Here is a 12,730-nt window from a genome sequence, read left to right as displayed (position 1 = left end):
ATAGAAACATAGAGTTTTTGTTTTCAAAACAGCCATCTGATTCAACTAGTGTTAAGTATTTTAAGTGCGTGCACATAATATATCTGAGTACATTTTGTAATTATACTAGCCAACCTAGAGTTGCGTCGCAGTTGCTAAATATGTATGGAAATAGGATATACTTCCTAAGCTCCTTCTTCTCTACATTCCGTCCATTTCCTTCTCCTCCTCTCTTTGTCCTCGTGCTCCCCCGCCTCTCTGTGAGTCACCTCCTCCCTGCTATCTCTGTCCATCTTTCCTTCTCCCAGCCCCTCTCTGTCTCTTCCACTTTCCTCTCTCTGTCAATATTCTCGTTCCCCCTGCCTCTGTCCGTTACCCCCCTCCCCGTCTTTGTCCATTTCCTCTTCTCCTTTCTCTCTTATCTTCCGCCTTCTTTATTGTTATTGCAAACGAAATCATGACTGAAGCCCGAACAACAGGTGTAGCCGTACTAGGGCACGTATAACAACTCCGAAATACTGCACTGATAGTGGTTAATTACTAGCTGAAATCTGGACTTGGTTTAATAACGGTTTAACGGAAACAACGACTGACCGTGACTCATTATCGTTCTGAAAGATTATCAGATTTGCCTTGTACATACATTTTAGTGCCGTTATGGTCATCAGCCGTCTATTTTAGTTGGAGGATCTTAATGTAACGATATCCGTGTGATAGCACAGATGGAGAGAGAGACAGAGAGACGGAAGACGGACAGACAGAGAGAGAGAGAGAGAGAGAGAGAGAGAGAGAGAGAGAGAGGTTGTTTTTTTATTATGTGATTTGATCATTTTTCTGTAACGTCAAAGTACATGGTGAACGTGCAAACGATTGTATAATTTTGAATCCCTTCAAAAAATTTAACTATTTCAACCATATCTGCTAAGAATATGTCGATTCCAGTGAATAAGTATAAATTTAGCTTGTATATAGCTTTTCAGATCTGAAAAAGTGAAACGCAGTAATGAAGTGAAGTCAGTCAGAGGAAAGACGAAAACTGGATTGGTTGGAATGTGAACGGCCTGTGGGTCCATGAAATGACTGCATGCAATGCTGGTATGATTACATCTTTATTGGTGGTCTGGTGGAATTTTTAACGTCATTCAGGTGCGTTACTACTTCTGTCTGTTGAATCCTTTGGCAACTGACATGGCCGTAGGTCTGGAAAGAACGGAACTGAGGAGCTGGAATCGTAACGTGTTCGTCAAGACTCCACGAAACTGTAATAGAGGTGCTTGATGAACGTTATTGGGAGTCGTTTGAAGACAGACAGAATATTTCAGCGGTATTTGAAAAGTAATGTGGGACATTTCGTATGTCTAGTGAAATGTAGGAGATGATAAGAAAGATTAGGCGCGTCTTTGCTGCTGCTGCTGCTGTTGTTGTTCTTGTTGTTTTGCTGGTCTTCACGGAAGCCTCTTCGTCTCAGGATAACTCATCCAGTCTACATACAATTGAACCTACTTACTGTATTCATGATAACGTATCCGTCTACCATTTTGATCCCTCACATTACTCTTCATTACCAAATCGGCGATGGCTTCAAACCTTAGAAATTGCCGAATCACTCGATCTTTTTTTATAATCAAGTGTGCCATAAATTTCTTTATTCCCCATTTATATTCAGTATTTCCGCATTAGTTATTCGATCTACTCATCTAATTTTCAACATACCTCTGTAGCACCACATTTCAAAAGCTTATGTTATCTACTTATGACAACTGCTAATCGTCCACGATTCGCTTTCGCACAAGGTTATACTTCACAAAAACACTTTTAGGTACGACATTATAACTATTAAATTTGTATTAGGAGTTAACAAAATCCTTTTTTTCAAGTTTCTTGCAATCGCCAGTCTGCAGCTTATATCCTCTGTACTTTTGTCATCATCAGTTATTTTGCTGCCCAAATAGCGTTATTCATTTATCACTTTTAGTGTCTCATTTCATAATCCAATTATCTCAGCATTACCTGATTTATTTTGACTACATTCTATTAGCCTTGTTTTGCTTTCTTGGATGTTCGTCTCATAATCTCTTTCTAAGACACTATCCATCCCATTCAACTCTCTGAAGTCTTTTGCCGTTTCTGACAGAATTATAATGTCATCAGGAAACCATAATTTTTTTATTTCTTCTCCCTAAACTTTTGTATCTTTCAAATTTTGCTGAATGTATTTATCAGGTAGAGGTTACTCACTCTGTCTCACTCCCTTCTACCTACTGTCTCCTTCTCATGTCCTTAGATTCTTATATCTGCTGTCGGGTTTCTGAAAAAGTATCCTTTTGCTCCATGATTAAATATTACAGGAACTGTTGCGATTTAATGTAGGCAACTGGTGGTTTTTGCCGTCGTGGATCATCTTCAGTCCTTTAGAACTTAGTTACATTTTAACACGACGACAAAGGTTACCACTTCGTAGCTGAGTGGTAAAGGTTTGAGGATGACACATAACCGCCGAAACCAGCGCGGCCTTTTTGGCTCGCGACTTTGAGCATTATAAGTATCAGTTACATAACTGAAGACTAGAAATTCATAAAGGGCTAAGTATCAAAATGAATGTTTCGAGATTCTGAAAGAAAACCGCTTTATTCCGTGTAGAATGTCTTGATACGAATAATACATTACTAAGTCACACTATAGGCCGCTGTGACCTGGTACGCAACTCAGATACTTGACTGAACAACTAGTTCCCTTGACAAGGAGTGACAATAATACCCGCATTTGCACGTGACCTAAAGCCAAATATCATGAAACATCATAATATTACAGTATTATATTATTTGTTTTCAGTCATAAGAGTCTCACATAGATACTCTTATTGCGAAGGATTAATGTTTGATATACTGATCACACACCTGCGTGTTTGGTTGTTGCTTGGGAAGTCTTTCTTTTCCTTTTCCTGTCTTGAGTGATAATCCAGACACTTTTCTTTACTTCTTCACCACTCTCTTACTCATACATTTTACTTCATGTCTTTTATTGTTTGAGTAGAATATTTTTAAAGCATTTGGAGTTCTATAAAAATACTGAGGTTTATGTAACGAGTCTTTGGAAAAATTAATAGTAAGACATTTACTTTGTTATATAATCACGTTCATTCTGATGGTGTGTTTGGCCATGGTGATTCTTATTTGGTGTCGATTACTTCTCTTCCACGTCATATACTGAGATAAAAAATGGCACCTAAATTTAACATTATAGAGAAAATTATATTTTATATAATATAGTTTTCTGTACTACATTTTGAGCCAGCAAAATCTCGCGGTGGCTAAAAAGCATGAATTATTATCACTCATTTAAACGGGATATTTTACATGATTCTTCTGACTTGTTCTTGTCACAGTCGGGGATTTAAACATTTTGGGGTTTAATTAAGGCATTGAATTCCGTTCGCTAGCTTTTAGAATAGAGTGAAATAGCTATCTGTGCTGCGCCTCTGTTCAAGCTTTATAACAAAGGCAGTAAGGAATGCAGTAGCTACGCTGCAGCGAGTCTGCTATCAGCACAAGCTAAATGAATCGTACAACAAGCCGTAAGACTGTACCGACATATGCACACGTTGCTTTCATTGATTTTTTTGTAGAGAAGGTGACACCATTACCAAGGCTACACACTTGTTTAACGTTGGAGTCGCGAGCCGCAAGTGAACTGCGAACGTCGGCAGCCCTGCTGAGTATAAAGTAGCCACCACCACACACCGGTTAACTGTCAGACCTCAGATTTCAGTCCACAAGAACAATGGCTCGCGTTCTCTCACTGGTAAGTACTGACTCAATCCCGCCTTGTCTCTCTTCTCAAGGTCGACTCCGTGAAGTTATTCAAGAGGTCTTATATTTCACTATGAAGTCACTTATCATAACAAATGATTTGGCTTAATGTGTTATTTATTAGGTTCTCGAGAGATATTCCGCATTGAAACAGACATTAAACGTTTTTCACATTCAAAGAAATGCATAATTTCCACCAAAATGTTAGGTTAACAAAGCCTGAAAACCCGGTGGAAATGAGGTCTTTCTTCGAACGTATCTAGGCTGTGGCGATTATCCAAAATAAGCTCTCAACATTTCTTTAAAATAGATTTAAATATCTTAATTAATCCATAATAGCTGTTGTATTCTCTCTGTCCCCAATTTGACATATGCCGTATTCGATACTAGAACAGTCCAGATTGGTATAACTTTTAGTGGAATGATTCTTTTTTTTCTTCAATTTACTTATTTTAACATCGCAGAACATTCTTCAGTATTACGGATGCTTGTTTGATTTCCATGATTCCACTGTGTCATACCCTCTGGAATCATAATTTCTTGCTAGCTACTCTGTGAAAATACAAGAGAATGTCCTCAACCCCCACCCTAAAAAAAATGGCGATGAGTACTATCTACGGTGTCTGTACACGGGCTTCTAGCAGACAGTTGTTCAAATTGATCCAGATTCTAAAAAAAAAATGTGATCCATATAGATTTATTCTCTAAAAGTACTTGTCGTGAATAATATGGGCTCATTGAAAAGGAGGTCAGGCAGTGGACACTGGACGGGAATGCGATTTGCACTTGGATAACATTTCTTAAGCCATTATAAAGAAAGGCGTGCACTAGTCTGCAGATTTCATGATCAATAGGCTTCCTGGAGAATCCGATCTGTAACACATCGTTACGGAGCACTTCTTTTATTCTATACATTAGATTAGAGATTTGCAGTGTGCTGCATTATATATTGTATGTCCTTTCGTAAATGTTTCTTTAGGGCTTCTTAATTTTTTATAATCTTCTTTATTTAGAATAGGTTTTTAAGAGACCACTGCCAGTAAAAATTATTCGTCAACTTGCTCAAATTATTTAATCTTCTAACATGTTTTAAGGTGTAACATCATCAGACAAAAAAGACAATACAAAAACTTATGACATCCATGTACGAAGATCTTAAAGTAGTTGTATTCCGTCTTGCCATAGAACTTCTTTAAGATCTATGTGTAACTATGTTAAATATCTTTGTACTGCCTTTCCTTGCCTTATGAGGTTACAAAAAATTGTGACGACCAGCGGCCTTTTAAAAATCCTATTTAGAAGTTTGAACAAAGAATCGAGGTTCTATATTCTTTTTCCGATTTAAATTTCTTTTATGAGCGTTCTGTGAATTATGTAGTGCCTCATTAGGTGACTAGGAAGCCACACGTGACACACTCCTATGGAAACCTGCGAATTAACTTTAAGTAAAAAATAATTAATACGGCCACAGAGGCGTTAAAAGAATTCCCACCGAAGCTGATATTCACACGGATACGCATTTAGCGATGCTACCTCTGGATAATGGGGTCCCGGGTTCGATTCCCGGCCGGGTCGGGGATTTTCTCCGGCGAGGGACTGCGTGTTTGTATTGTCCTCATCATCTCATCATCATTCGGGAAGTGGCGAGATTGGCACTGGAATGACTGGGAACTTGTACGGGCGTTGATGACCACGATGAGTGCCCCACAAACCAACACCGTCATCAACACGGTTACAAAGTCGTTCGTCAGATTATGTAAAGTGTCCTGACGTAATTTATAACTACGCCTTTAAAAAGTATTTATATTTGAAATAACTTGAAAATTTTCTTCCGATCCTCTCAGAATGAACTACCAATTCGGAAGAGGATTTTCAGTGTTGTAAGCGAGCTTCTATCTCACGCTAAAGTAGCGGAAGTAAAACACCCGTGCGAAGCTTTAAAAAGCCGCCTACGCCTCATATTCTCTTAAAAATACTTATTACTGAACTATGTCATTTTTCCGGACTAATACTGAATAGAAAATGTGATGTTAAAGTTGATCTAAAATAGGTTATTTGGTGTTACAAACTTATGACTGGATTAAAGAATCTTGATGCAGTTTACCTTCTCTTTAACTAATAAATCACCCGGAGCAAATACGCATTTTAGTTTTAGAGTTTCTGCTAGATTTAAAAAGTGGATTACCAATGGAAACAGATCCGAACAGAAAAAACGGACAAATCCGAGTAGGAATAGTTCTCTAAAGGTTCCGTACGAACTTAATTATGCGTATAGACAGCTCATCTACAAGTTTTGATGAGTCCGTTTACGAGTATTACAATACTTGAGGTAAATGACCGTATCTTTTGATTCCATTGACTTAGAAGGTTAAATCTTTTACTCCAACAAGGAATCGTAGGCCTTAGTATTTGATGTAAATTTCAACTTCATACCTCTACACCAGTGGTTCCTAACTTTTCTCAGACAGTTACCCCTGAATAGAATCAGATGTTAGCAAGTGCCCCCCCCCTCCCTCCCTCCCTGTCTATTGCGTCCCCCCCCCCCTCGCCACACACACATATCACCAACTTTAGCACTTAACAAAACTGTAGAATGAAAGACTTTTCTTGGAGTACTTTTGTTTTGAAAATCATGAATGAGTTTTAGTTTGTGTGGATGTTGGGGGATGGGGGCGGGAGGGGGGGGGGGCTTAGAATGAATGACAAAGGAATTCGTAGTGCATCGCAAGTGCTACTCATAACTCCTTCTGAGACAACAAAGTGTCACAGTGAGGGTAGACACTTCCTACAAAACATACTTCCCTAGTATTACTTTCCATTGCGGCACTTGCTTGACCTGCACACTGCAGCCCCATTTAAAATAAACCAATTTAAAATATGTCTACTATACTTACTTCGTAAATCATTTGATTGCTGCACTCCTTACTTCAGAACTTGGGGAAATTGGAAACTTCAGGCAGATAATGCTTTCTGTCTGACCAAACACTAATAGTAATAGTAATAATAATAATAATAATAATAATAATACTGTGTACAGCGCTATAGTATCCCTTATGTAGTTACTGCTGTGTCGTGCTGTCACTTAATTCATTTACCTCTTCCGAAACGAGAAATGAAGGAATTTCTGGAGAATTGCAGGTACTGTCTACAACTTGGAGAAGAGATTTTCTTAGGTATTTATCATTTGTTAGGTGTATGTCCCAATTTTATCATCAGCGATGCACGGGGCAAAGCACAACATATGTGTGTTTTGGGTGGACTATGTGAGGAAGCTGTAACATCCACCACATTAATGTTACTGAGAAAAAGTAAGTATTGATAACTTACATAATCAGTTAGAATCTTACAAAAATGGTAATAATAGTAATGATCGTTTGAAAATAATTTAATTTCATGACTGAATCAGAATCAAACTGTTTAGTTTTTACCCTCAGAAAATTTAAATTTACCCCTCAGGGGGTAATTAGTCGCAATTTGGGGCTAATGATTCACGAACTGTCATTGAGAAAAGGGATAGTAACGGATGAACAGACACATGGACAACGAAGTGATCTTATAAGGGTCCCATTTTCACCAGTTGAGGTACGGAACTCCAAAAACGCCGACTCATATACAAGGTTTCGGGCTACGAATCAAATTAGTAGCTCATTGTGACTGAAAAGTGATGGTACAAAACAACCTACGCAGTGAACACTCCTTTTTTTAGCACACCAATTAACAGGGGGCATGAAAAAAGGAAATCTGAATTTAAGTAATTGTACCAAATATCTCACCAAGGATAAAAGTGTTTAATTAACGCGACTTATAGTCATTTGCAGTGTAAAATGGGCATGTGGACTCAGTTTGAAATAGTGACATATAAACATAAGGCAAGCACCCACTAACCAACCTCTCTGTAGAACAAAGGACTGCGACTCGCTCATCTGCATCAGCACCGAAACCTACATTTTTTGCTGAAAAACAGTCAAATTCCTTCACATCGCATACTACATGGCCAAAAGTTTTATTGTTAAATTTGTTGCCAGTCTAATTTCTGCTATTCCTCACTGATTTTATTTCCGCAATATTCTCTCAGCGCGTATTCAGTGCTCACAATGCTGTTCATATCTTCAGTAAGTGCAGTAATTCTTCGTCAGTTTTTCAGAGGGTGGAAACGTCAACAGTGTAACTAATCATTGATGTCTTTTCACCCCAACTGTTATTCCAGATTCTAGAGATTCATTGCTCTTCGATGTACGGTTTGAACAGTAAAGGGAGAAGATTTCATCCATGGTTTCCAATCTCATTATTCCGTCTTGCTTCTCGTAAATATTGTACATTACCCATGTTTTTGACATAGTTTCCGTCTTTTTTCGGAAAATTTCAAATATTTTGCACTATTTTACGTCGAAGCGCCAAAGAAACTGCTATAGGCATGTGTTTTCAAATACAGAGATATGTAAACACAAAGAATACGGTGCTGCGGCCTATATAAGACAACAAGTGCTCGGTGCAGTTGTTAGATCGGTTACTGTTGCTAATATGGCAGGTTATCAAGATTTAAGTGAGTTTGAACGTGGTGTTATAGTCAGCGCACGAGCAATGATACACAGCATCTCCGAGGTAGCGATAAAGTAGAGATTTCCCCTTACGAGCGTACCGTGAATATTAGAAATCAGCTAAAACATCAAATCTCCGACGTCGCTGCGGCCGGAAAAACATGTTGCAAGAGTGAGACCTCCGACGAATGCGACCATTGCCACACTACTGCAGATTTCAGTGCTAAACCATCTACAAGAGTCAGTGTGCAAATTATACAACGAAACATCATCGATATGGACTTTCGGAGCCGAAGGCCCACTCGTGTACCCTAAATGACTGCACGACACAAAGTTTTACGTCTAGCGTGGGCCAGTCAGCGCCGACATTGGACTGTTGATGACTGGAAACTGGTCGGACGAGTCTCATTGCAAATTGTATCTTGGGAAGGACGTGTACGGGTATGGAGACAACCTCATGAATCCACGGACCCTGCATGTCAGCAGGGGACTGTTTAAGGTGGTGCAGGCTCTGTAACGGTGTGGAGTCATATGGGACCCGTGACAGCTCTAGATACGACTCTGACGTAAGCATCCTGTCTGATCACCAGCAGCCACTCATGTTCATTGTGCATTCCGACTGACTTGGGCAACTCCAGCAGGACAACGCGGTACCCCACAATAGCGACAGAGTGGTTCCAGGAATATTCTTCTGAGTTTAAACACTTCCGCTGGGCAGGAAACTCCCCAGACATGTACATCATTGACATAATTGGGCATATCTGGGATGTCTTGCAACGTACTCTTCAGAACAGACCTCCACCCCCTCGTACTCTTAAGGATTCATGGGCAGCCCTGCTGGATTCATGATGTCAGTTCCCTCCAGTACTACTTCAGATATCAGTGGAATCCATACCACGTCGTGTTGCGGCACTTCTGCGTGCTCGTAGGAGCCCTACACGATATTAGGTAATTGTATCAGTTTCTTCGGCTCTACAGTGTATGTTATGGAACCCTGTTTCTGCCTCGACAAATACTGTGATGGTGTCTGACTCTTGCTTGCATTATCAAGGTGGATAATGAGACCATGTGAAATCCCCCATAAAGGGTGTTCCAAAATAATCTACAAATTTCGTAACGTATATTTCAGACGACATTAGAGGACTCACAGACGATCCTGAGACACACGTGCCTTTGGAGACCTACATGTTCGTGTATCTTATTGTTTTACAGGTGTGCCTTCTGGCTGTGGCCTGCCTGGCCCTGCTGTGTGGCTGTGATGCCTCCTATCCCCTGGCCGTCTCACACGGACACGGGTACTACCCGCACAGCTACAAGTACCCTGGATACGGGTACCACACTGGTAAGTAGCCCTTGTTCTTCACCATATAGTTTTGTTACGTGCTGAAAGAAGATCTGTGCGCGATCCGGAGAAATATAAAAACAAGCGAGGCAATGCTGACCCTATGATTCATCTTAGACGATTGACTATAAAAAACAAATAATAATAATAATAATAGTAGCATTTGTAGATTTAGAGAAAACTCCTAACAATGATGATGGGAATCCACTCTCTGAAACTCTGAAGGTAGCGGGATAAGAGTCTGGGAGTACAGAGAACAGACTGCTTGTTATAAGAGCCGAAATAAATGTAGAGGGGCAACAGTGGTTTAAAATCGCGTGAGACGGGGCTGTAGTATATTAAGAATGTTATTCATCTGTACACTGATCAAGCAGTAAAGAAAGTCAAAAGTAAATTTTGAAGGGAATTAACGTTCAATGAGAGGAAATAAAAATTTTAAGATTTGTGATGACATTGTAACTTTGTCAGAGAAGCAGATGATCTTAAAGAGCAGTTGAAAGGAATGGATAGCGTCTTCAGTTGTAGGAAACTGAACTTCAACTTTAGTAATAAAAATGATGGTGGAATGTAGTCGATTCAAATGAGGTAACACGAAGGAGATGAGACTCAAAAGCGGTAGATGACTTTTGTTACATTTAGCAACAAGAGAGTTGATGATGACTGACGTAGAGAGAATAGAAAATACGAACTGGAAATAGTAAGACAAGCAGTTCTCAAAATAGCAATTAATTAATATCGAATATCAACTTAAGTGTTAGAAAGTTTTTTTTCCTAAAGATATTCATCGGCAGTGCTGCGTTGCACGGAAGTGAAACGTGAACGATAGTTAGTTGAGACAAAGAGAGAACAGAAGCCGTTGAGATGCAGTGTGACACAAAAAAGTTGAATTTTAGACTAGTAAGTAGGAATACCAATGAAGATGTGCAAAATGTGACATACTGTCTTCGGAGAAACTCCGAAATACCTTGACTTAAAACAGAAAGACAACTGTAGTTCCCTTACTTACACTAGTTTAGTAACTTCACCTATAGCTAATTTTTGTTAGTAAGGAGATTATTTTTCCTGATTTATGTTTCCTCTCTCACGAGATTATTTGTTTATGAATTGGTAATCCAATGACGCCAGTGGTCCCTCACTGGCATGACGAGGAGTATATCATTGATATCCTCAAGAAATTTACAACTGTTCTTAATATTACAAGATCTACAATATGTACACGCTGCCTTCATGTACGCCATGAATTGACACAATCATGTACGAAATGGTGCTTTTTATTTTAGATATGATGTAACAGCAACGTTGTACATCTCATAGCATATGTTGGTTAGTTATTTTATTGTTATCTACAGTTCTGAGAAATGTTCAGGTGAACCGAAACCCGTCATTAAAAAAAAAACTAAAGCAGCCTTGATGGATGATAGAATATGTCTAATGAAGATGTACTGAATCTAACAGGGGGGGGTGGGGTGGGGAGGGGGGGGGGAAATTGTCGTTGTTTGAACGGGATAACTTGATAAAGCATAGTGAAAATGGGAATGGAGGAAGATATGAAAAGAAGAGAAGAGATCTGTAAAATTGTTAAAGGAAATCAACGCTTGACTACAGAAATAACAGTACTTACAGAAATGATAACGTGATTTGTATAGAACAGAGTAGCGAAGAGATCTGTATCGCGCAAGTTCTTGGAATTAGGGATACAACTGCATGCATGTAATGTTTCATGGCTCTACTTTTCTCATGAAGTACATGGTTTGAATAATGTATGTGAAACGTGTTAGCAGCCTTAGGTTCGAATTTTAGCTTCTGTGTTACTGGTCAATGATTCTGTGCTCTTCAAAACAGTTCTGGAAGTAAATTTACATTTGGCTATTATGCTCACCTAACATAATGCGTCTTTGCAAAAGGATGCACTAACGGTTATTCATGATAAATAGATCAGTCATATGAATTGTGTTTCAGGTAAACATGGCTATGGTTCCTACGGTTACGCTGGCCACGGATACCCTGTTCATGGCTATAATAGCCACTACAGTTACCCAGCTCACGGCTATGGTAATCACTACAGTTACCCCGTGTACAGCCATCAAGGATATGGATATGGCTACAACCACGGATATGGCCTTGGATACGGCCATGGCCGCAGCCATTGGTGAAGATAAGCTTCTCATCCCTCATCCACCACTCATTACTGCTGCGTCTGTGACTGCTGAATTACCAAATCAACACTGCTGCGAAGCTCTCTTTTTGTTGTTCTGAAACCGACACATTATACTGACAGTGATAGTAATTTGGTTCATATTCCTTAAATTATTCAATAAATGCTTGAAGTCTATAGAAATGCTTGTGTTTTATTTTTAATGTTCGTCATTTACCTTGATTATTCTCTCCATTGATCCCCCATTCACTCCATATGACTGTCTCCTCTTCTGCTACCAGATGTAAAGATGTACCAGACCCATTAATCTCCGGTAGCTTCGAGGAGTGTTTTTAAGTACGGTCCGTTTTGTTGTAGGCACTATTAGTTCACGCGCATACCGCAACGAGCGCATTGGTCGTGTACTGGCATGCCTCGAGAACAACTGTGTTCAGTTTCTTCTCTGTTGCTAACCTGTACGCTTCTGTTCTGCGCTTTCAAAACGTTGAAGACTATCAACTCTCCCGCCGCGTGTGAGGTTCGCTCAGTGATACGGTTTTTGTCAACAAAGCACCCGTCTGCTGCAGAAATTCATCGACAGATTTGCGAAGTGTACGGTGATACTGTTATGAGTGAATGCAAAGTGAGTAAGTGGGTACGAGAATTCAAAGATGTCCGTGTCAACGTCCATGATGAGAACCGCTCCGGTCGCCCTTTGATTACAGACTGCTTCAGTTGAAGTGAGGATTCGTGACAACAGGCGCTTCACAATAACAGGTCTCTCAAACGAATTTCCTCACATTACTCTACCATGCAAACATAGGGGTTACACTCTTCTGGTGTGAGACGTTCCCTGGGGGGTCCACTGGGGACCGAACCGCACAATAACCCTGGGTTCAATGTGGGGCGGCGGCGGGGTGAAGTGGAC

The 12,730-nt window shown here is 39.8% G+C and overlaps 1 protein-coding gene across 1 annotated transcript; it reads left to right on the top strand.

Annotated features, from left to right (window-relative positions):
• Positions 1-3,759: 3,759 nt before the first annotated feature.
• LOC126285096 (prisilkin-39-like) lies at positions 3,760-11,821 on the top strand. Its single transcript, XM_049984421.1, has 3 exons — positions 3,760-3,780; positions 9,539-9,668; positions 11,628-11,821. Exons 1-3 carry the CDS (start codon positions 3,760-3,762, stop codon positions 11,819-11,821), a joined length of 345 nt encoding a protein of 114 aa, XP_049840378.1.
• Positions 11,822-12,730: the final 909 nt, after the last annotated feature.

The sequence above is a fragment of the Schistocerca gregaria genome, chromosome 8, assembly GCF_023897955.1.
Source record: "Schistocerca gregaria isolate iqSchGreg1 chromosome 8, iqSchGreg1.2, whole genome shotgun sequence".
Classification (NCBI taxonomy): domain Eukaryota; kingdom Metazoa; phylum Arthropoda; class Insecta; order Orthoptera; family Acrididae; genus Schistocerca; species Schistocerca gregaria.
Note: the sequence above shows the minus strand (reverse complement) of the source record. Positions and strands in the feature narration are given on the sequence as shown.